This window comes from Haemorhous mexicanus, chromosome 3 (assembly GCF_027477595.1).
Source record: "Haemorhous mexicanus isolate bHaeMex1 chromosome 3, bHaeMex1.pri, whole genome shotgun sequence".
NCBI lineage: Eukaryota > Metazoa > Chordata > Aves > Passeriformes > Fringillidae > Haemorhous > Haemorhous mexicanus.
In genome coordinates, this window is record NC_082343.1 from 5,036,418 (window position 1) to 5,060,043 (window position 23,626).

General features: G+C 50.8%; 2 protein-coding genes across 9 annotated transcripts; both read right to left on the bottom strand.

The window, feature by feature from the left end:
• Positions 1-372: 372 nt before the first annotated feature.
• GZF1 (GDNF inducible zinc finger protein 1) lies at positions 373-8,847 on the bottom strand. Of its 4 annotated transcripts, none has more exons than XM_059840614.1 (6): positions 8,708-8,846; positions 6,234-7,509; positions 3,931-4,025; positions 3,296-3,463; positions 2,505-2,662; positions 373-1,950 (listed from the first exon to the last, which is right to left on the bottom strand). In XM_059840614.1, the coding sequence occupies exons 2-6, from the start codon at positions 7,496-7,498 to the stop codon at positions 1,639-1,641; spliced, it is 1,998 nt and encodes a 665-aa protein (XP_059696597.1). In that variant the 5' UTR covers positions 7,499-7,509; positions 8,708-8,846; the 3' UTR covers positions 373-1,638. The 4 variants fall into 4 exon arrangements, with proteins under 4 accessions (XP_059696597.1, XP_059696598.1, XP_059696600.1 ...); XM_059840615.1 differs by having other exon boundaries at positions 6,234-7,512; positions 8,708-8,827; XM_059840617.1 differs by having other exon boundaries at positions 1,807-1,950; positions 2,505-2,687.
• A 98-nt stretch (positions 8,848-8,945) lies between these two features.
• Positions 8,946-17,702, bottom strand: LOC132324472 (zinc finger protein 665-like). Of its 5 annotated transcripts, none has more exons than XM_059840609.1 (9): positions 17,588-17,702; positions 17,172-17,356; positions 14,786-15,694; positions 13,335-14,195; positions 12,379-12,473; positions 11,674-11,841; positions 11,155-11,226; positions 10,305-10,462; positions 8,946-9,500 (listed from the first exon to the last, which is right to left on the bottom strand). In XM_059840609.1, the coding sequence occupies exons 3-9, from the start codon at positions 15,691-15,693 to the stop codon at positions 9,258-9,260; spliced, it is 2,505 nt and encodes an 834-aa protein (XP_059696592.1). In that variant the 5' UTR covers position 15,694; positions 17,172-17,356; positions 17,588-17,702; the 3' UTR covers positions 8,946-9,257. The 5 variants fall into 5 exon arrangements, with proteins under 5 accessions (XP_059696592.1, XP_059696593.1, XP_059696595.1 ...); XM_059840610.1 differs by lacking the exon at positions 17,588-17,702 and adding an exon at positions 17,442-17,551; XM_059840612.1 differs by lacking the exon at positions 11,155-11,226.
• Between the last annotated feature and the right edge of the window lie 5,924 nt (positions 17,703-23,626).

Consider the following 23,626-nt stretch of genomic DNA (forward strand, 5'->3'; position numbering starts at 1 on the left):
GGGTGGGAAGGGACCTTAAAGCTCATCCTGGTCCAGGGACACCTTCCACTATCCCGGCTCGCTCCAAGCCCTGTGAATAGTTCCAGGGATGGGGCAGCCACAGATTCTCTGGGAAAACTCTTCCAGGGCCTCCCCATCCTCACGGGGAAGAATTCCTTCTTAATAACCTGCCTGAATTCCCCCTCTGTTCACTGGGAAGCCATTCCCTCCCTCTTGTCCTGTCACTATAATTCCTGATGAAGAATCTCTCCCACTTTTCCTTGCAGGCCCCTTCTGAGGTTTCCAGGGAACCTTCTCTTTTCCAGGTGAACTTTCCAAGCCTGTCAATATCCCAAAGTGTCCCACTGGATATAACTGAGTCACTGGGAGGTCTCCATATTCCATATTTTAATAGGAACAGCTCAGACAAGTAACTCGCTTCCGTATGTTCACAGAGTACAAAACATTCCCAAGCTCCAGATCCAAGTGCTCAGCCCTTAAATATATCTACAACCCTTCTCCTTCCATTGGGAATAACTGAGCTCCAGCAGGAATAAATATCTCAAATATAACCTCTTGGAAATGTCCTCTGGTACAAAAATTCCCTTTTTTCTAGCTTAGAATTCCATGAGAACGCCTCTGCCATCCCTTTATCCCAAAAAATAGCTCTGTGCCACAGGTGGGGGGGGGGGGGGGGGGGTGTCTTTATTGCTGGATCTCACCAGGCTGGATTGTGCTTACCTTTCCCAAAGTTCTGCTCACAGCTTCAGCTGAGGAACTGCTGTGGGAATACTACAAGAACAGGCAAAGAAATGGGAAAAAGAATGGGAAAAGCTGTGGGTTTTTACACTGGGAAGCTCATCCCAAGGTTTGAAGCATTAAACCATAGCACAGTGAGCTGCTGTTGTGAAAAAACAGGAGGCAGCCCAGCTGGAACAACACTCCAAGGCTCCTTCCCTGCCCAGGGGAAATCCCCCAAATCCTATTCCACTAAAACGGAGCAGGAAAAGCCTCTGCACTGAGCCCCTGCCAGCACAGCTCCTTTTCACAGACCTTCTTCTAGGAGATGTTCTGTTCCCCTAAGTGCCCAATTCCATGGGAGCTGGAGCAGCTGGAAGGTGAGAACTGTCAGGATCCAAGTGCCAGACTGCTCCAGTTTCCCTGCAATTGTAAAACCAAGGAAGTAGCACTTGGCTGCCACCTGCCCCTTTTTGCTGCTCAGAGATTCCAAACTCCTGGAATGAAACTCCCACTGCTGCTCCCACTCTTTGGGATCTTTGGCAAAAGCAGAGAGAAACCAACATTTCCTGAAAAGCAAATTTAGCCAGACTTCTCCTGGATGAAATTCCACTGGGGAAAATGCAGCGAATGTCATAGAGAAACATCAGTTCTCCTGATTGTCCATGTGGCATTGAATTCCCTGGAAAACAAACCTGCACCACCAAGGTACCTGAGCCACCCCCTGAATTCCTAGGGGTTCAACTCCCACAAATTCCCTGGTGTGGTACCACCCTGCCCGACCATCAGGAGATGGAGCTGGGGAAGGAATTTCCAGAGGAAAGCTGGAAACCCATTCTTTCCCAGCTTCCCACCACCAGCCTCCCTCAGGCCAAGGACTGTACAAGGGGTGCAGCCTAAGGAGCAGGAGGCAATCCCGAATTATTCCATGTTCACCAGGGCATGGAGCTGGGGCTGCCCAGAGTCCGTCTGTGTGTGGAGCACAGTGAGTTCTCCCAGCAGGGACTCCTGTGCTCCAGAGGCCTTACAGTCCGTGCTGGAATTCCCGCTTCCCGGGACTGCTGCCAGGCTCTGGTAGGGGCTGTTCTCTGGGAAGGACAGCAGCTTTTCCGGGATTTTGGGGGACACCTCGTATTCCTCATCAGGAAGCTCTGTTTTGTGCCCCTCATCATTCTTTGCGGCTCCTTCCACGATGACGAGGAAGGACTTCCAGGGGGTGTTTTTATCATGGATCTGCAAAGGAATAACCAGGAGAGAGAAGGTTGGATATGGGATGACACGGAAAAATTTGGATCAAGCTTGTATTTGGTGTTGGTAGAAAAGGTTTCTGGAGTCATAGAATGCTTTGGGTTGGAAGATTGAACCTAAAGATGATCCAGTCCCACTCCCTGCCATGGACGGGGACACCTTCCCCTATCTCAGGTTGCTCCAAGCCCTGTCCAACCTGGTTTTGAACAATTCCAGGAATGCAGCACCCACAGGTTTTCTGGAAAAACTGTGCCATGGCCTTCCCAACATCCCACCTAACCCTAACTTCCATCAGCTTGAACTGGAAGTCCGCTCCGGGCTTGACCCATCAGTCCCATGGAATGCGGCTCCAAGGAGCTGGAATGTGCTCCAGGCAGGCCAGGACTGCGGGATCGTACCGAGGTGTGCTGGCACAGCGTGGATTTGTCGGTGAAGGTCCTGCACCCACAGGTTTCCTGGGAAAACCGTGCCAGGACCTCCCCAACCTCCCAGGAAACAACTCCTTCCCGAGAGCCCACCGAGTGCGGGAGGGACCGTACCGAGGTGTGCCGGCGCAGCGTGGATTTGTCGGTGAAGGTCCTGCCGCAGGCGTTGCACATGAAGGGCTTCTCGCCGGTGTGGATGCGGTGGTGCCGCTGCAGCGCGTTCAGCTGCGTGAACTGCTTCCCACACTGGTCGCAGCAGTAGGGCCGCTCCCCTGGGAATGCGGCATGGGAGACAGGCTGGGAACGCGGGCAGAGCAGAGCTGCTGTGCCTCGGGAGTGCCCAGCAACCCCTGGCTGACAGGGAATGGTCAGGGAAAACATCCTGGCGGTGCAAGTGTCACACTGCGACCCCTCTGGAGGCAGCAAGTTCCTCCCAGCCCCATAAAGATGTGCTGCCACTCTGTTTTTCCAGGGATTTTCCATTAGAGACTCAAGTCCTGCCCAGAATCCAAGTATTCCTCCCCCTTATTCACTCTTCTCTGAGCAGGAACCCCTGAGCCACTCCCAGCCCTGGGATCACTCTGAAGACACCACACACTCCCTGTTTGGAGAGAGATCCCATTTTCCTCCTTCCCTGGATAAACCTTCGGAGCTATACCAGAGCTCTCCATCACCAATGATCCTGGCAGGTTATTAAGGTATCTCCACAGCCTGTGGAAGCATTCCAGGGAATTGCTGTCACTCAGGACTAGTGGGAGAAGGGGAGAACATGAGACATCAAGCAGTGCACACAGGGAAAAACCTGGCTGAGAATTCCTTGCTGGAATATTGCAGTGGTGAGGGGTGTGTATCCAAGAAAAGGAGCACATCCTACCTGTGTATCCAAGAAAAGGGACACATCCTACCTGTGTGGACTTTGATGTGCTGGTACAGGGAATTCCTCTGGGCAAAGGTCCGGAGGCAAACCTCACATTTGAAGGGCTTGGATCCCGTGTGGATCCGGTTGTGGTGTTTCAAGTACTCCTTGGAGGCAAAGCTCTTCCCACAAGTTTCACACATGAAAGGCCTTTCCCCTAAAAAAGGCAGAAAAGGAGGATTAAACCAGCAGGGCTTTGGGAATGCTCTTAAATATCCCACAGAAATTCCGGAGCATGTCCTCACTGTGAGGAAATTTCAAGGGCACCCAGTTCCAAACCATTCCATAGGCAGGGACACCTTCCCTTGTCCCAGGGGCTCCAAGCCACTCCCAACATTGCCTGGAACACTTCCATGGACGGGGAATCCACAGCTTCTTTAGGAAAACTGTTCCAGGGCCTCACCACTCTCACAGGGAGGAATTTCTTCCCAAAATCCAATTTAAATCAACCCTCCCTCAGCTTCAAATCACGGGATATCCTTGGGAACCTTTCTCAGGCAAATCCCACCTAAGAGACGACCATATCTCGTTTTATCCATAAAAATGCGGACAAAAAGCATTTTCTGAAGGCAGCCTTTTCCCTGGAGTGGCTGGGATTGGATTTTCCCAGTTTTCCAGCCTCACCTGTGTGGCAGCGCCTGTGGTAGATGAGCATGTGGTTCTGGGTGAAGCGGGCCCCACACTCGTCACACACAAATGGCTTCTCCCCCGTGTGGATCCTGCAAGGAAAAAGGAATGTTGGAACTCCAGGATGAGCCCTTCCCTCATTCCCACTGATCCTTACTGCTGGATAAACACCCACATCCAAAAAATGTTACGGTCAAAGTGAATTTTTCAAGGTGAAATGCAGCCAAATTCAGAAAATTCTCTCCAGGTTGTGGCGCCAAATCCTTTGGGATGTGAGGGAAAGCTTCTCAGGGGGTTGGGATGTGCCTGAGAAAAGGTTGCTTTTCCTGGAGAGGCAAATCCACGTGGCAAAATATATCCCCAAGGATGAGAAATCCCCACCACCGGCTGCCACCACACCCAAATTAAGGCAGCGTTGAGTTTCCAATGTCCAAAATTCCTGAAAGGCCTCTGGGAACAGAAAAAAAATCAGTTTTAAACCCTCAGAGAGGATTTTTTTTCCCCTCATCAAAATGTCTCTGGGTGAAGACAGATAAAATACCTGATAAAATCAGGTTGAACCCCTCAGAGAAGATTTTTACTCTGATAAAATGTCTCTGTCATGAGACAAGGTAAAATGACTGATAAGATCAGGTTCAAGCCCCTCAGAGCTAATTTCTGCCCTGATAAAAACACCTTCAGAAAAATAAAACTGATAAAATCAGGCTCAACTCCTCAGTGAGGATTTTTTTGCCCTGATCAAAATGTCTGCTCTGAGACACATGAAATAACTGATAAAATCAGGTTTAAGTCCCTCAGAAATGATTTTTACCTTGATAAAAACACCCTGGGACAGATAAAATAACTGAGAAAATCAGGTTAACCCCCTCAGAGATGATTTTTGCCCTCATGAAAAGGGCTCTGCTCCGAGGCAGATAAAAAAAAAGGGATACAATTAGGTTAAACCCTCAGAATCTACTTCTGCCCTGATCAAAATGCCCTCAGAAAGATAAAATTGATAAAATCAGGTTAAAACCCCTCAGAGGCGATTTTTCCCTTATCAAAATGCCCTCAGAAAGATAAAATTGATAAAATCAGGTTAAAACCCCTCAGAGGTGATTTTTTTCCCTGACAAAAACAGCCTGGGACAGATAAAACCCAGCGGGTGCCGGATCAGCTCCGTGTGGGTGACATCGGTGACGCGCCACCTCCTCCTGTTCCCAGATCCATTGTTTTCCCTACTTCGCCCCCAAATCCGTCATTTTCCCACTGAAAACCCTGCCAAATGCTTCCCAAATATTTCCACACTTGTCTTTGTATTGGGTCTAAGGATGGGCTGGAGGAATCCCACCTGGATTTCCCCGCAGCACAGGCCTGGCCCATGTGGGATATGAGGAGAAAACAGGGATTTGGGAGGACTGAGAGAGAAAACATGGATTAGGGAGGCTCTGAGGGCTGCACCCCACATGAAATCCAGGATTTGGGAGGCCCTGAAAGAGAAAACAGGGATTTGGGAGACACTGAAAGAGAAAACCAGGATTTGGGAGGCCCTGAGGCCTGCATTCCACATGAAAACAGGGATTTAGGAGGCCCTGAAAGAAAAAACAGGGATTGGTGCACTCAACATGAAAACCAGGATTTGGGAGGCCCTGAGGACTACACCCGACATGAGGAGAAAACAGGGATTTGGGAGGCCCTGAAAAAGAAAACAAGGATTTGGGGAGGCCCTGAGGCCTGCACCCCACATGAAAACAGGGATTTGGGAGGCCCTGAGGTCTGGACCGATTTGAGGAAAAAACAGCAATTTGGAAGGCCCTGAAAGAGAAAACAGGGATTTGGAAGGCCCTGAGGACTGGACCCCATTTGAGGAGAAAACAGGGATTTGGGAGACCCTGAGGGCTGCACCCAATATGAAGAGAAACCAGGGATTTGGGAGGCCCTGAAAGAGAAACCAGGGATTTGGGAGGCCCTGAAAAAGAAAACACAGATTTGGGAGGCTCTGAAGGCTGCACCCCATATGAGGAAAAAACAGGGATTTGGGAGGCCCTGAGGGTTGGACCCCACATGAGGAGAAAACAGGGACTGGGGAGGCCCTGAGGGCTGGATGCTGTGTCAGGAGAAAACAGGGATTGGGGAGGCACTGAGGGCTAGACCCCACATGAAAAGAAAACAGGTATTTGGGAGGCTCTGAGGGTTGGACCCCACATGAGGAGAAAACAGGGATTTGGGAGGCCCTGAGGGCTGGACCCCACATGAGGAGAAAACAGGGATTTGGGAGGCCCTGAGGGCTGCACCTGGAGCGCGGGGAGAGCCGCTCCTACCTCATGTGCGTTTTCAGCGCCGAGGGCTGGGAGAACTTGGCCTCGCACTCGGGGCAGCCGTAGGGCTTGTGGCCCGTGTGCGTCCTCTCGTGCAGCCGCAGGGCCGTCCTGGAGCTGAGCCCCTTGCCGCACTGGTGGCACTGGTGGCGCTCGCCGCCGCCCTCGTGCACCTGCAGCACGTGCCTCTTGACGTCCTTCTTCCTCTTGAAGCGCTTGGCGCAGAGCTCGCAGGGGAAGCGGCGCTCGCTGCTGTGCACGTGCCGCTGGTGGCTGCGCAGGTTGCAGCGGTTGGCGAAGGTCTGCGCGCACGTCTCGCAGCGGAACTCCAGCGCCGAGGCGATCCCGTGGCTCTGCTGGATGTGCTTCAGGAAGCTCTTCTCGTACAGGAACTCCTTCTGGCACGTGCCGCACTTGAAAGCGCCGCCGCGCTTCTTTTTGTCCTCCTCGCTCTTGGCGGGGTTTTCTGGGGAGGCCCCCTTGGGTTTGCTGGAGATCTCCTCCTGCTCCCGCTCTCCCTCCTCGCCCTTGGGCTGCTTTTCCTCCTCGGCGTTCCGCTGCTGCTCCCGCAGCCTCCGGGTGTATTTTTTCTTGGGGATCTCCACGAACACCTTCCTGCCGGCCAGCCGCCCGCTCGCCCTACGGATCTTGGTGTAAGGAGCCTTCAGCACTTCCTTCTTTTTGTCCACCTTCTCCTTGGACTTGGCAGCCGGCCCCTCGGGAGACGCTCCGCGGCCAGGTGCGGCTGCGGAACAATCCGGAGAGTCCCGCTCGGCCTTCGCCGCGGGCACGGCGCTGGGGCGGGCGGCGCTCTCCTCCTCGGAATTCTGTGACTCCGAGAAGTTCTGCAGCTCCAGCAGCACGGACTCCAGCATCTGCTTCTTCAGCTGGAAGCAAGTCTCGGAGAGATCCAGGCACTTGAGCTTCTCGGCGATCTCCAGCATGCGCTGCACCCTGTCCTCCTCCACCTCCACGCGCGCCGTGTAGACGAACTCCAGGAAGGAGGCGAAATCCGCCACCTGCACCTCGTTGAGGAAGACGTTGCTGTGGGGGCCGTCCACGGGCTCCTCGTTGAGGAAAACCTCCTTGAAGAACTTGCTGGTGGCGGCCAGCACGGCCTTGTGCGCCGGGAACTCGGCGCGGACGCCCTGGTACTCCACGCTGACCGTCACGTCGCACAGGTGGCCCAGCAGCCGCAGCTGCTGCATCTCGTTCAGCAGGTTGATGGGTGAGGACTTGGATTCCAGCAGCACGGGGTTGCTTTCCATCTTCCTCCTCCCTGCTAAGGAGAGCCCCGCATCAGCCAGCGGGATTCTGCGGGTTTGGGGTGGCTGGGGTCGGAGTTTTGTGGAATGGCTGGGGTTGGGAAGGGTTCTGAGTTAATTTAATCCAACCTTGGAGCGATCTCCAGCTCCTCAGGAAAACCAATCTGAGCTTCAATCCCAACCCTAGTTTTCCATGAAACGCTTTGGGCTGTCAGAACCTACCCTTTGGGACAGGGATGGAGCAAACAGAGCTGGCACCTGGAACTAAGGAGTGATTCCTGGCCTGACCAGGCAATAATGAAAGGAGGGCAAGATTAAGCAAAAGTTCACTGCAATCCTAAAAACCTGCCTGAAAATGCCTCCCACGTAAAATTCCAAGCTCTTATGTGATGGATAATCGTATTCACACACTGAAAATCCCCAAAATGATGGGAGTTCCTCAAAATGGACTCACAGCCTGCACATTTTGGGGGCCCATTTCCAACCTTCCATCGGACCCTATTTTTGGGAATGTTTGAAGCTGCTCCAAAGCTTGTAAAAAGAGTGGAAATTTTGGGGTGTTTTCCCAAATATCTAACCCCAGAACAAACCAGATTTCTATGGATTTAAAGGTGCTCTGAGGAATCTGTTGAGTCTAACCCCGTTCCTACTGGGATTGGAGGAATTTCTTTCCACGTCCTGGGAATTAGGTGATGTCTCACCCAGTGCTTTAAAAACAATCAGTGATACCAAAGTGATACTTTTTTTATCCCAGTAAAATTATTTTTGACTACTTCTCATGTTATTTCACAACTACACCTCTAATTCCATTTGGGCACTGTCCATTTCTCAGGAATACCTCCCCTTCCAGAGGCAAAACTGGCTGGGAAGAGGCAAAAAGCTCCAGCCCAACGAGGAATGGGGAGAGGATTCCCGGGCGGCTGCTGCTGAAGTCATGGAGAACCCCACAGTGCCCACTTCCAACTCCATTTGCACAGGATCCTGGATCACGCGGGAATGCTGGGGTGGGGGAAAAGACGGGGGGGAAAAAGGGGGAGAGAAAAGGGAAGAAACAAGGAGGGGAAGGGGGGAGAAGAAAAGGGAAGGGAAAAGAAGGGGGGGAAAGAGGAGGGGAAAAAAGGGGGGAAAGGGGAGGAGATGGAAGGAAAAAGGGGGAAAGAGGGGAGAAGAAGAAGGCGGGCGGGGCCAGTCCACCCTGGCCCCCGCACTCACGGCTGCCGGCCCGTTCCCGGTTTGTTCCCGGCTCGTTCCCGGCCGCTGCTCCCGCTCAGCCCCGGGCGTGGCCGGAAGCGCTGACGAGCCACGACCCCGGCGGAGGCGCGCCGGAAGTGACGTCAGGCGGCGCACAGGGTGTTGCTAGGCAACGAGGCCTACCCCGCCCCCGGCTTTGGCATTCCCAAATCCCGGCGTTTTCCCCTGAGAAATCCGGGCGAATGAAGGAGGGATGGGCTGGGCGGCACTGGCAGCTTTATTAAAGGAGGAACTGGTGATTTACAGCGGCGGCACCACGCTGTGGTTGTAACACACACCCCGCCCCGCCCATTCCCAATGGGATGCTCCCACAGCTTTGGGAAAAACAAACCTCTGGTCGGATGCAAACATTTCCGTGGAATGAATACCCTCATGAAGAATTACCCCTTTACCACCAGCAACGAAGCTCCCGAGGCAGCTGCAGTGACCATTGGGAATGATTCCCTGCATTCCAAAGGATAACTCCCACCATTCTGCCTCCAACCGCCCATATTTGGGTCTAAACCTGACTTTATAAGTACAAAAGGGAGGAGTCAGTGTCCCCGGTGTCCCCAAGCCCAGGTGTCACGTGTGCTGCTGCTGCTTTAGCACTTCCTGGTTTATAAAGTTTCCCGTGGTCAACCGACCAAAATTCCGGCACGGGATCCCCTCCCGGATGCGCTTCCGCTAAAGTCTCTATTTTGGACCAGTTGTGGTCTTTTTTTGGGGTGAGGTCGATCAAGAAGCTTCTCCAGTGAGCATTCCGGTCATGGATCTGGGAAAGAAAAGGGAGTGGGATAGGAAAACAATTAGATCTGATTTTTAACTGCCAAATGTTTAACTTCATCCAGAGCTAAATCCAACAATTCTGGGATAACTCCCCAGTCCTGCGCTCCAAGTCTCAACTCAAACACAAACAAGGCTCTTTTGCCAAATCCGTGCTGAATTTCTGGCTCTGCTGTGATGGAATGTTTCCAAAATCAGCTGGAATTTCACCACACAGGCAAAATATTGACTTGGAGCTGGAAGGGAACCTCCTGTTCTGTCTGTGCTGTCACTTCCAGGACCTCGAGGTCTCCAGGAAGAGCTGAGCTCAGCGTTTTCCAGCAGAACGCTGGGAATGTGTGAATTCCTGCTAATGTACAGCACAAGGCTGGATAAGCCATGGTGTTACGAGGCTGGAATGAGGGTTAAAGCATTGGAGACTCTGCAGTTAATCCATAAAAAATCTAAAAACCCCCAGTCCTTCCTCAAACGTTTTCATGGAATCTTTTAGAGGAAAAATCTCGGAGATGACGACCATCAGGAAGTGCTGTATCCAGTCACTCCCAGGGATGGTGACTCTCCCCCTAGGGCTGGGAGGTGACAGGACTGGCAGCCACCAGCCATGCCGCCGGAGCGAAATCCCACCAAGTTCAGGAGAAGACGGCGGCTTTAAGATGGCGGCTCACCGCCCTGCCCTGAAACTCATCCCTAGCACGGCCCCTCCCGAGGGTTGGAAATTCCCGCTGCCAGGGCGGCACCGGCAGGCTGGAGGTGGCACTGAGGGCGGGGAAGGTGCCGGGGTGGGATGTCGTACCGCCACGTGCCGGCGCAGGGTGGACATGTCGGTGAAGGTCCTGTCGCAGGCGCGGCACTTGTAGGGCTTCTCGCCGGTGTGGATGCGCTGGTGGCGCCGCAGAGCGCCCTGCTGCGTGAAGGCCTTGCCACACTGCTCGCAGAAATAGGGACGGGTCTCTGGGAATAACAGGGACAGCAATCACAGGGGTGGGGGCACTTAGGAGAGAGCAGCTGGCTCTTCCCTTATTGGAATTTACCAATACAGTCGGACGGGATGTGCCTGAGCTTGTCTGGCCCTCGCTGCTGAACTAAATAGCAGCACTGTGGTGTTTTAACCCAGAGACACTTTTGGCTGGCTGGATGCTGCAGCTGGGTGCTTGGAGACAAGTCCAGGCATGCAGGAGCTCTGGTGGTGGTGGGATGGAGCTTCCTCCTTTAAGAGGGTCTGCTCCTCAGGTTTCCCTCTGGCAGAGAAGCTTTAAGGGGATGGTGAAGGAAAGGAGCTGGTTCTGATGGAGGGTTTCGATCCAGAGCTTTGTTCTGGCCCACAGGCCTCTGAATCCAGCAATGGCTCCAACAGAACTCCCTAACCTCATGGTTGCTGTTCTTTTTAGCCCCAGGGAGGAGAGGGAGGGAAGGAACACGAGGGATCACCAACCAGGTGGGGGGGGGAAATTCTCAAGGGACAAATGACACCTGGATGGCCCAATGTCCCTTCAGGAATAGGGCATCTTTTGAATTTTGCCAATCACTCCACGCCCTTCTTGAATGCCAGGACTGACAGACAGTGCTCAGCAGGGGCAAGGGAGGGGGAGGGAGAGGTGGCTGACACACCTGGGGAGGAAATTTTCAGGGAGAAACCCAGGTACCTGAGGCAAACCATGACATCACACTGCAACATTCCCTGGAAGTGTTCAAGGCTGGATGGGGCTTGGAGCAACCTGGGAGAGTGGAAGGTGTCCATGGCAGGGGATGGAATGAGATGACTCCTAAGGTCCCTTCTAATCCCAACCATTCCATGATAAATATTTCCCAATGCCTGCCAAGGCTACTCTACTCCATCCTCTTCTCCAAATTCTTTCAGCTGCACAATCCAGGCCTCAGTTTTCTAGGATACCACACAACGTTCCTATGAGCCAGGGTCAGGATGAACCCTGCTTCCCAATGGAATTCCCATCCTTGGAGGTGTCCAAGGAATGCCTGGATGTGGCACTCAGTGCTCTTGTGACAAAGTGGGGATTGGGCACAGTTTGAACTCGATGACCTTGGAGCTCTTTTCCAACCTCAGTGATTCTGAGACCCCCTAATTCAGCAATGGGTTGGAATGTCCCCGTCCACACTGGGAAGTACCACAATGCCACCATTCCTTTTCCCAGCCTTGGAATTACCTGCATGGACGTTGCTGTGCTGGGCCAGGGAGGCTCTGAGTCCGAAGGCTTTCCCACAGACCTCACACCTGTAGGGTTTGGCTCCCAGGTGACAGCGCTTGTGGCACTTCAGGTACTCGTTGGTGGCAAAGTGCTTCCCGCACACGTCACACCTGAAGAGCCGCTCTCCTGAGGGAAGAGAAACCGGACGTTGGGAATTCTCCCAGGGGAATTTTGTCCTTCAGTCAGTCTGCAAATCACAGAACCCAGGCTGGAAAAGACCTCCAAGGTCATAGAGTCCAACCTGTGCCCAGTCCCCACCTTGGCAACCAGTGCCACATCCAGCTGTCCCCTGAGCACATCCAGGCATGGGGACTCCATCCCATTCCAGTGCCTGATAACCCTTTCCATGAAGGAATTCTTCCTGATATCCAACCTGAATCTCTCCTGGCACCACCTGAGGACATTCCTTTCATCCTATCACTTGTTCCTTGGGAGCAGAGCCCAAATTCCCCCTGGCTCCTGTCAGGGAATTGTGGAAAGCAACAAAATCCCTCCAGAGTCTCCTTTTCTCCAGGCTAAAAGTCCTTCTATCCCTATGAATTCCTTCCTGGTACTTGGATACTATTCCAAGAGTCACAAAAAAAAAAGGGGGGCATTTATTTTGTATTTCAGCAATAAAACAGAAAAGGCATGGGAAAACCACCTGGAATATTGAATTCCCACCTGTGTGCGTCCTTTTGTGGCCGGTGAGTTTTCCTCTGTCGGCAAAGGAAGCGCCGCAGTCCTCACAAATGTAGGGCTTCTCCCCAGTGTGGGATCTAACGGAGAGAAAACACCAAAGCTCAGGAATTAATTAGGTCTTGATCCCTAAAATACTGGATTTAAAACAATGTTTGGGTTTTAAATGTAGTGGGAAAAGGAAATTCTGCTCCCTCAGAAAAGTGAGTGTTTCCAGGTACAGGTGCTACACTCCAGGAGTAAAACTTCCATTTAAAATTTACCTTTTAAAATTTAAAATTCCCATTTAAAATTTACCTTCTCCGTGCTTTCAGGCCCTAAAAATCCATCTTTTTTTCCGAGACAGTTCAGAGCATGGGAAAGGAGAAAAAAGGGAAAATAACAGAAAATGACAAAGAATCAGAAAAATCTGAGCGTAATCTTAACTTATTCCAACCCAAACAGGAAGATGTCCAAAATCATTCCTGATCTTGAGCTGTCAGGACAAAGGATTATCATCAATCTTGCTCTGGAGAAAGATGGGAAATTCCATGGGATGATTCACCCTCTCCTGGGAAAGGGCACATCCACACAGACACCACCAGGGAGCAACTCATCCCGTCAAGCTCCAGCTGAGTGGCGTGGATTTGGAGTTGCACATGGAGATGAAACCCCATGGCAATTCCTTGCTCTGAGAGCGAGCACATCTCAGGATCTGTTTCTCCAGGATCCCTGACTCACTCTTCATCACTGAGGGCCATCGTGGGATTTTAGAGCCTGTCCCAAATGATGGATATTCCCTGCAAGTTTGGACAGGGTATCCATGTCGAAATCCTGACCATGGGAGATGCAATGTGGAGCCAAAGCTTTTGCATAAGGGAATTAATCACGGATCCCACTGAACCCAATAACCCTGCGTTCCTGCTCTAAGGGGCAAGGAATGTGCATGGCTGGAATCTGACCTGGTATGGATCTTGAGCTGGGAAGGCTGAGCAAACCTGGAGTGACACACGCCACACTCGTAGGGCTTCTCTCCGGTGTGCGTGCGCATGTGGAACACCAGCGCCGTGCGGGAGCTCAGGATCTTGCCGCACACGGAGCACAGCGGCCGCTTGGCCCTGCCCTCGTGCTTCCGCATGGAGTGAGTCCTCACATCCCGCTTCCTCTTGAAGGTGGCCTGGCAGAGGCTGCAGGAGAACCTCCTCTCCTCGCTGTGCACGCAGGCACGGTGCTCCTTCCAGCTGGTGTAGCTGGCGAAGGCCTTGCTGCACACCTCGCAGCGGTACACCTTGCCAGGCAGGCTCTGGTGCACATCCCGGCAGTGATCCACGTACTTCTTCCGGGAGACAAACTGCTCCTGGCACTTGTCGCACTGGATCACGTAGATGGATTTCTTGCTGGCCACGCTTCTACTGGCCTTCTTTAGTTTAAACCCTGGTTCAGGTTCTTTGCTGTCCTTCTCTGTTGAGGCTTCATCCTCCTCCTCCTCCTCCTCAGAACATTCCTCGTTGTCCCTGCTTCCTTCAATTTCCGAGTATCCTGTGTCATAGTCTCCCTGCTCCTCGCCCTTCACACTCATTCCACCCTCATCTTCATTCCCTCCTTCAGCTTCCTGGGATTCCTCTTGCTCCTTGCCCCTTTCTGCTTCAGCAACAGATGAATTCCCGGCATCTTCCTCACACCCTGAGGTTTCCGGTGTCCCATCCCAAGTCTCTCCGTCGGGATCTTTATCATGGCTCGTGGGGTTTGGGCCATGTGTGGGTGGAACCACCATCCAATAGACAGGCAGGAGTTTCCTCTCTTGCCCAGACTCATGGATTTTCCTGTTAAAAGTGGAGGACAACTTCCATTAAGTTTAATTGAAACTTATTAATTGTTTAATTGTTCCAATTCAGGCCTTGGGGGAAGAGTCCTTTCCTTTGAATTGTTCCTTGCATCATTTAAGAAATTCCCAGCATGTTTGGAAAGCCTGAAAATACGGAGATTTTGGCAAGAGTTGGACCAGATAATTAAAGAAAATTAAAATGCCTCAGTTCATTAAGATCTGTATTTTTCACCTGACCAGGAATGTAGGATGGACTTTTCCTCCCAGGCCATGAAATTATGGATTTAAACCAAAGGAAAAAGAGATTAAATGCCCAGATGGGGACACAAAATTCCTACTTAAAACCCCAAATCTGAGGATTCCAAAGAAATCTGGTGGCACAAGTCCCCCTTAATCCAATGGGAAATTCCCTAAACTGCCCATCTAGGAGACCTTAATCCACGCATCCGCACTGCAAGGCCAAATGAAAAATCCCTATTTCAACACGCTTCGAGTCAGATCCAAGGAACTCTGGAACTGAGGCAGGGAGGACTCCAGGAATGATTCACCCCGGAATCCCAAGGAAGCGCATTCCCGGGAATGCCGTACCTGAGGTGGGAGGTGTAGGCAGCCCTGTGGGCGAAGCTGGCGGGGCAGCGCTGGCAGCGGTAGGGCCCGTCCCCGGTGTGTGTCCGGACGTGCACGGCCAGCCCGCACTTGGAGCTGATGGCCTTGTCACAGTAGGGACACGCCTGGGATTCCCGCTTCTGCTCCTGCCCCCTGCCCAGGGAATGGCCATCCTTGTTCTCCAGGCTGGTGATATCCACACCCAGTCTGGCTGGGGAATGTGGCTTGTTGCACTTGGGCAGCTTTGCTGGTCTGGATTTTGGGGCTGGAAAAGCTGTGGCCTCCTGCTCCAGGCCTCCTGCTTGGCTTTCAATGAGCTCATAGCCTGGCAGCAGCTCCTGATGTTTCTGCCTATCCCAAAGTTTCCTCTGCACGGGAATTGCCATGACTTGGGAAGAGTTCCTGGGGTTTTCCTCTTGCTGGATACAAGGCCACTGCGATCCCCTATTTTCACCCCTCTGCCCTTTCAGGTGGAGGCTCAAATCCAAGCCCTTCCTGCCCTCTGCCTTCACTTCCTCACAGATATCAAGCAAATCCTTGCATTCCAGCCTTTCTGCTATTTCCTTCATCCTCTGGAGTTTTCCCGCCTCAATCTCCACCTCTGCCGTGTACACGAACTCCAGGAAGGAGGTGAACTCCTCGGTGTAGATGTCCGGCAGAGTCACCGTGCACTTCTGGGTGTCCAGCATCTCCTGGTGCAGGAAAAGCCCCTTGAAGTAGTTGCTGGAAGCTGCCAGGACGGCTTTATGAGCCAGGAATTCCTCCTGAATTCCCAGGTGTTGGGTGAGGACTGTCACGTCGCAGAGGTGCCCGAGCCGGTACAGGGAATGCAGAGCCCTCAGGAGGTTGGGAGCAGCAACCTTGGACTTCATCAGGATTTTCTTCTCCATCCTGCCAGAAGAAACAGAAAAGCGTTGGAATGATTTTTCCTATCTTTCCATTCCAGTATGGCAGGGAAAGCCCAGTGGAATTCCATGTCCTAATTCCTTGTTCACCCTTCAAAGGTGGAACTGTAAGAACCACTGAGACTGGAGAAGACCTCCAACCTTTGATGGAGCACCACCACCTGAACTAAACCATCTCCAAGGAGCAGGAAATTGAGTGAATATGGGCAAAAGAATGCTTGCTAAATTCAGTTGGAAAAGGATTGCTCACATCCGGATTCCTACTGGGTAATTCCCACAGCCAGCAGGGATCTCTGCAATGCTCCCAACCCAGCACCTGCCAACTATTCCCACGTGGAGACACAACCCCAGCACACTGGAAGCAGTGCAGATCCTGAGGTTCAGCTCCAAAATCCACAGGAGCTTCCAGCCCATCTGCTGCCTCCGTGTTTTCCAGCAGGAAATCCTGGTTTGAGTGCAGTGCTTAGAGAAATCAATGAGAGCAGCACGTGCTAATTTCCTGCTGCTCCTTTGCAAGATTCCCATCTGCGATAAGATCTCGATCCGCGCTCCCACGGGAACTCCTCTAACACCAGGATCTGACACTGAGCCTGATGGGAGAGATAAATTCCAAGATCATCTCCAAGTTCAGCTGCTTCTGGATTAAACCCCCCACCAGCAACTGAAGCATCCTTCCACAAATCCATCAATTCCCACCATTTTTTCCTTCGGAAAAAACCCCTGATATTTGTATTTTATGTTCCCGTTTGGAAGTTGATCTTTAGCTTTCCGAAGTGCTGCCGAATCCTTAAGTCTCCAAAACACTCACTCCAAGGATTTAAACAAAATCCCCATTTCCTCCTCATTTGTTTGTAACTTCTTCACAGTTTTTTCCCTGCCAGTTCGGGAATAAATACTTTAAAAATGTGCACACGTGTGCAAGATTTGCAGGAAGCATAATTAATGCAAGAGATTATTTGCCAAGACACTTTAATTGCATCAGAACTGATGGAAAACTCAAACCGCATTTCAATTCCATTATGGAGTTCCTGATGAGGAACTGGAATTGGTACAATTCCTTTAAAAAATAAAGTCCAGCAGTGGCCTGAATCTCCAAGAAAATATTTATATTTGTATATTTTTATAATCTCCATTTACCTGCTGGAAGGATTTCTATGTTATCCACCAGAAAATGTCCCTTTACGCTCCAGAGCATCTCTATTTATTGTTCAGGATCAATCTCCATTTACCCCTCCAATCTCCATCTATTCTTCAGGAAAATCCCCATTTATGCTCCAGGGGAAAAAAAAAAATTTAAAAAAAAAAAAAAATTCTCAATTTGTGCTCCAGAAAACCCTCCATTTATGCTCCAGAGAACTTCCATTCTCTCTCCAGCAAACTGCTGGCCAAATTAGTCTAAAAGTCCTAAAGTTTGGGGGGGTTTTTTGAAACAGAGCACTTGGATTTCTCCCTAACCACGTTACCTTCGGGACACCCCTGGCAAGGCTCCTCCCCCGAGGAATCCAAGGCTGGCCCAGCACCGCCGCTCACCATCCTCTGGGAATGCCGCCGCGCCGCCTTGCTCCTCGTGCCGCTGGCACAGCCGCGATCATCTTCTGGATTTTTGAATGCAGCCACTAGATTTTTATCCGTAGATGCCTGGGAAGCGCTGCGAGGAAAGCAGAGACAGGCAATGTTTATCCCGGCGCTCGCCATAAGCGGGAGGCTCAGCGCTCCGGGACACGAGGGGTCACCTGGGCGCTTCCGGAGGCGGCAGCAGCCGGCAATCGCCTCCCGCCCGGCGGCAGCAGCTCAGATCGCTCCCGCCGCTCCCGGGGGTAATTCCCGGCGCTCCCGGGCTCCATCCCGAGGGTCCCTCCCGGCCCCGGCCCGCCCTTACCCCGCCTGGGCCCGGGCCGGCTCCCGCCCGAAAGCGCCATGGCCGCCTCAGCGCCGCCGCCGCCGCCATCTTGAGCGCGGGCAGGGCGTTCCCACTGCGCTGGGGAAAATCCTTTAAAGCGATCCTTAAATCCACCCGAATCCTCCCCTCCCCAAAAAAAACATTCCCTAAACGACCCGTTTTGGAAACAATTTGTTCTCGCGCTTTCAAAAAGCCGGGTTTTATGAGGTTAAATGAGCTCAGTGATGCGTGTCCTCAGGTTGCTGGGGCAGCTCCTCAGGCTTTCCCAGTGTGGATACTGGGATATCCATGAAGATACTGGGATATCCATGAAGATACTGGGATATCCATGAGGATACTGGGATATCCACTGTGGATACTGGGATATCCATGAGGATACTGGGATATCCACTGTGGATACTGGGATATCCACTGTGGATACTGGGAGATCAGTGCCTGTGAAAAACGCCAGCATAACTTTCTAACATAACACATGTAATATTCATTTTAATATTTACAAAAAGCCAGTCGTAAAATATGCGTTTTTCACAGTGCCAGAGGTAAGAGAGGTGTTTATATAAACCAGTATAAAGCTCTGAACTTTAGTGGGGTAAATCTGGGATTAGGGCAAATCAGGGTTTCCTTGTTTCTTCCCACTGGGAATATGGATCCCATATTTCTGTCTGTTATCACATAAAATAATGTCAAGGTGGGCTAGCAAGCACTTCCAATCTTTTTTCCAAGATAAGTTCCTCTTTTGAAGCATTTTTTTCCCACTTAAGTGCAGGTTTTAAAGTCTTCACATTTTAACAGCTTGTAAAAACGTTGGATGACTGTAATTCCCTGAGGAAATGTAAAATAAATTCCTTCATAAAAAAATAAATATAAGGCAAGGCAGACATCTGTGTTATCCACGTTTTCAATCCTGATTATTTTGTTTGTAGCCAGGGAATGTTTCTATTGTCCAGACGCAGCTCTCGGAGCGGGAAGAACGAGCAGCAATATGAGTGATCCGTGTTGAAAATGTCAGGATAATATTCCTGTGTCTTGGCACGAGGGAATGGTGTTTGCTTTTCCTTTATCGGGAAACTGGCGTGCTCGGCAGCTCTGCCCCAGAGGGGTCGGGAAGCTCCCGGCCAATTTAGTCTGAATTCCACAAGGATGGAGGGAATTTCTGGATGCACTGCTGGGTTGTATCCACATCCCAGGAGGGATTTTCCCAAGGCTGGATTTCGCTCTGCGCTTTTCCACCAGTTTTGTCTCTCAGGAGATTCCCTTGATTCTCCGAATGTTCCGTGCGCTCGGATGCGCTTCAGGGGCTCTCCAGAACCCATGGAATTCTCCATGTCTCTCCTGTGGGGAGAGAGAGGGAAGAGCATCACAGCTGCTCTTTCCCAATCCCTAATTTTGGAATTTCACCAGAAGGGATGAAACATGTGGGAGGCAGCTGTGGGAGATGCCAATCCCAGATGTCCTGTGGTGGGTGAAGAATTCCAGGCGCCGGGATGGCGAAATAAAACAACCTGTTAAGCCAAAGCAACAAAATCCAGGAAAGAATTGGAGCTTGGGAACTCAGATTTTATCTGAGCACTTCCCTTGGTTGGGAGTGGAGAGATGCCTCGGGCTTTGATGGTGGTGACTAAAACCAGGAAAAGGGGAAAAGGTGGGAGTTGGCTCTGCCAGTCGGGTTCTGCTCCTGATCCATCTGGCATTTGTGGCTCGAGGTCAGCCAGGACATCTCCAGCAAAGCAAGGGATGGAAGTGTTCCCAAATCCCAGGTTTCTTCCCCCTGGAGTGCAGCGGGAAGCGGCGCCAGAGCATTGACAATTTTGGCTATTTCCAGCAAAGCTGGGGGACATTTTGGAGCCCCACAATGAAACATCCTCGTGTGTTTTCCCTGGATGGATATCCCTTCCCTACGGCTCCACCAGAGGATGCTGCAGGCTTCGGAAAGAGCTGCCCGGACTGTAGCCCTGCTCATCCCCTTAATCCAGAGGAATCCAACCATGGATATCAACCATGGCACTGCAGAGAGAGCTTCCAGAAGCTTTTTCTCAGGAGCCAAGCAAACCTCCAGATCATCCGTGAAGCAGGGACAGAGCTTTCTGCACGGGCTACAGATGCGAATTCCAGAGAAAATCCTGATGGAAAGCACGGAGCAGCCCTTGCTCCGTGTGTCAGCACCGAGTGCTGCTTAGCCTCTTGTCCTGTTCTCCATAAGAAATCTTGGCATGGGATCATGCTACAAATCAAACATCCCATGGATTCTCCCCCTCATGTTTGGTCTCAAGGAGCAGGAGCTCTGTATATCCTGGCAGAATGATTCCAAGATACCGGTGTCACTTGAAAAACATGGGAATTGAGGGAAGTCCGTGTGTGTTTTGTCTGAAAAAGAAGATTTTAGAATCCTAAAAACCAGCAAAGTCTAATTCCCACCAAGGTTCAGGTGGGAAAAATCTGAACACCAGACCAAACCAAGGGGGAATAGGAGAATTCCTTTAAGATCATCAAGTCCAGCCATTAAATTCCAAGATCATGGAATGGTTTCTGTTGGAAGGGACCTTAAAGATGATCCAGTCCCACCCCCTGCCATGGGACACCTTCCACTATCCCAGGGTGCTCCAACCTGGCCTGGGACACTTCCAGGGATGGAGCAGCTACAGCTTCTCTGGGAAACCTATGCCAGGGCCTCACCACCCTCACAGAGAAGGATTTCTTCCCAATATCCCATCTATCCCTGCTGTCTGGCAGTGGGAAAACATTTCCTCTTGTCCCATCATTCCAGGCCCATGGAAATAATCCATGTTTCTTGTAGCTCTTTCAGGTCCTGGAATGCCACATTTGGGTCATCCCAAAACTTCTCCAGGCTGAGCACTTGGAGCTCTGGAAAACCAATGACTTTTACGGATCAAGGCAATAAATGAATTAAATAAAAATTTTTAAAAAACCAGTTAAAAGCCCTTTTCACCCCTCTGTGTTCCCTGGGGTTATGGAATGAACACTTTGGATGCCAACTCCATGTCCCTGGTGTGGGGACACATCCAGGAGTCACTGGAAGGGCTCCCAGCAAGGTCAAGACCCCAGTTTGGGAAGGTTTCTCTGGAATGAACTTGGAGCCAGCTCAGCAGCGCCCTGGGCATGAAGGCACCCAGGATTTTGGCTCTGGGCTGTGAATTCCGGACGTTCCCTCTCATTTTTCCTGGGAGCTCATTCCTGCGTAGCAGTGATTGTGATAGGATGTATTCCCACAGCTCCAGGGGAGGAGGGAGTGGGGCTGCTTTGGGATTCATTCCCTGCAATCCTGACCCTACACTCCTGACAAGTGATGTGTTAGGGCGATGGAAATCCAAATTCTGGGAGTGTATCTAGGATGTTTCCTTCTGGCACAAAATAAATCCTCAGCACAGCTCATTTGCTTGTTTATCACACATTTTTAAGCTCTTGGCACTTTGCAAACTGCTTTTCCTTCTTCTCCCAAATATTTTAACCCCTGCTAAACCGTGGGCATCAAACCCAGAAGCTGCCTCTGGAAGCAAAGGATTTTTCCATCACATTCCATGGATATTGAAGGCCTGATCCACATATTTTTAACTCCTTAACACTCCAGTCAAGCCCAAATTGAAATTGTTTTAATTGGTTTTTAAATAGTTGAGTTCTGGTTAAACTTTGAAATAGGTGAGTCTGGGGATTATGGAATATCCTAAAGATCCCATTTCTCCATCTGGGGTCTGGAAAACAGGTGGATAATGTTTAGTCTCCAGCTAATGGACAGGATGTTAATGCTTTTCCCGCTTGGAAGGGACCTGCCTCCTGTTTAGTTACACTTCAATATAAAACAAATATTCCATTAGCAAAAGGAGGTGGGGAGGAAAATCCCTTTTTTCTGCCCCCTCTTCTCCACAGGGTTCCTTCCAACTCAATATTCCACGATAAAGCTGTACGGAATGCAGAAGATCCCAGGGAGTGAATTCAGATTAGCACCTTGCTGCCAGCCAGAAGAAATCCAGGAAAACAACCCCCAAAGTTATTCCTAATGGCAAGAAAAGAGGGAATTCCTGCCAGATTTACGCTCCTGGTGTTTCGAGACTCCGATTAAAAGAGCTGCTGATTTCATGGAGGTGATTCCAGACAAATTCCAGCTGATCCCAGCTGTTCACCAGGGAAAATGATAAGGAAAATAACCTAAATACATCAGATTAAGTGGTATTTTTCCAACAGCTGTCTGTGTTTTTCCATGGCTCCCCAGAAAGCAGCATTCCCTTGCAAGATCCCAAACTCCATGTCCTCCTACAGAAGCCTCTTGACTTTTGGCCACCAGAATTATCCCAATTTTTTTTTTTAATGTAAATATCTGGCTTCCCAGCAATAATATTTTTCCCTCAGTGTTTATTTTTCCTTAGTGCTGAGCGCTCACCGTGGTTTGCAAATCCAAATTATTTGGGGGAAAAGCGGGAATCTCAATTTATATCTGCGTCCTGAGCCTGAGTGTTTTCAGGGAGAGCATTCCTGCCTCCAGGTGCTCCTGCAGGGATGAGAAAATGCCCTGTTTTAGTTCCAGTTTGGGTGTGGAATCTTGGCACAGGAATGACTAAACATGGAAGGAGCAGCTGCCTGGAGAAACAAACACCTGGCAAAATATTTTGGGGAGTTTCAGGATGAGTCATCCTGGGCCTTGCTGGGGAAGCTTGGCCCCAGCTGCAGCTCAGGAGGTTGCCTTTAGTTCCACAGAATCCCATGGAATTACTGAGGTTGGAAAAGACCTCTGGGATCGTCGAGTCCAACCTGTCGCCATGCCCAGGAGTGCCACATCCAGGTATTCCTTGGACTCCTCCAGGGGTGGGAATTCCAAACGTTTCGGTGCTGTTACAATCCTTAACAACCCATTCCATGAAGAAATTCCCATCTACCTTTATCTCTTATTCCATCCAGGACTGTTCTACGGATGGGAATTCCAAATGCCCCTGGGCAATTCCAATGCTAACATCCCATTCCATCTCCTCCATCTCTAGGAATTCAAGGACACTTCCAGGAGTGAGCCTCCAAACCTTCCTGGGCAATTCCAAAGCCTGACAACCCATTCCATCATGAAATTCCCATCTGCTTTTATCCTGTTCCAGAACTCCTCCAGGGATAGGAACTCCAAACTTCCCTGAGCAATCCCAATGCTAACACCCCATTCCATTAAGAAACTCCCATCTGCCTTCACCTTATTCCATCTTTTCTCCTTTCAGCTCTCCTGCTTGGAGAAGGTCTGTGCCAAGATCCATCCCCGCAAAGCCGATGGAACTCCAGGAACTCATCCCAAGCCAAGTGTCCAAGACCATTAAAATCCCAATTAATCCCTTTTGATCCATCACCATTGGCTCCCGGCACGGTCATTAAGCTCAAACTGCAGAATGAGGCTTGAATGACCGTGAGGGTCATGCCAGCCTTTGGGATAAAAGTGTGGATTAGGGATTTCTGGAGGAGGAGGAGAAGGATTTGCTGAGTTTTCCCACCGCTAATTTTCCAGCTTTGTGCTTATCACTAACAATGATCACAATAATTATCCCAATTAATTTCAGGAATGTCTTTTGGAACTATGCCCACCTTCAAATCTACAAAAATCCATCTCCAGAAGTGTTCCCAGAGCAACCATTCATCTTTAAAAGGAATATTTTCCCAACTGGGACTAAAAAATTCATATTCCTAGGGAGCAGTGGGGTTGGGAATGGCCAGATAACCTTTGGAAAAGCAGCGGGAATGACTTTGGGTCGGGCCAAGAACTCTTTGTTAAAGCATCTGCTTTTACTCCAGGATATTTAATGATTGCCAGGAATTCCAGGGGTGGAGGAATGCCAAGGTGCATAAAGGAAAAGTATCCCTTTGGATGGAGCTGGATTTCCAAACCCCAGAACGTCCCGCTCCAATTTTTCCCATCTGGATTGATTATCCCTTATAAACCGGGATTGCAGGGCGATAGGAAAAAGTTGCTGCAAGCACGGAGAAGGCTCCAAGTGTGGAGGAATTTTCTGGGATACCCACAGGCAAGGCAAACTC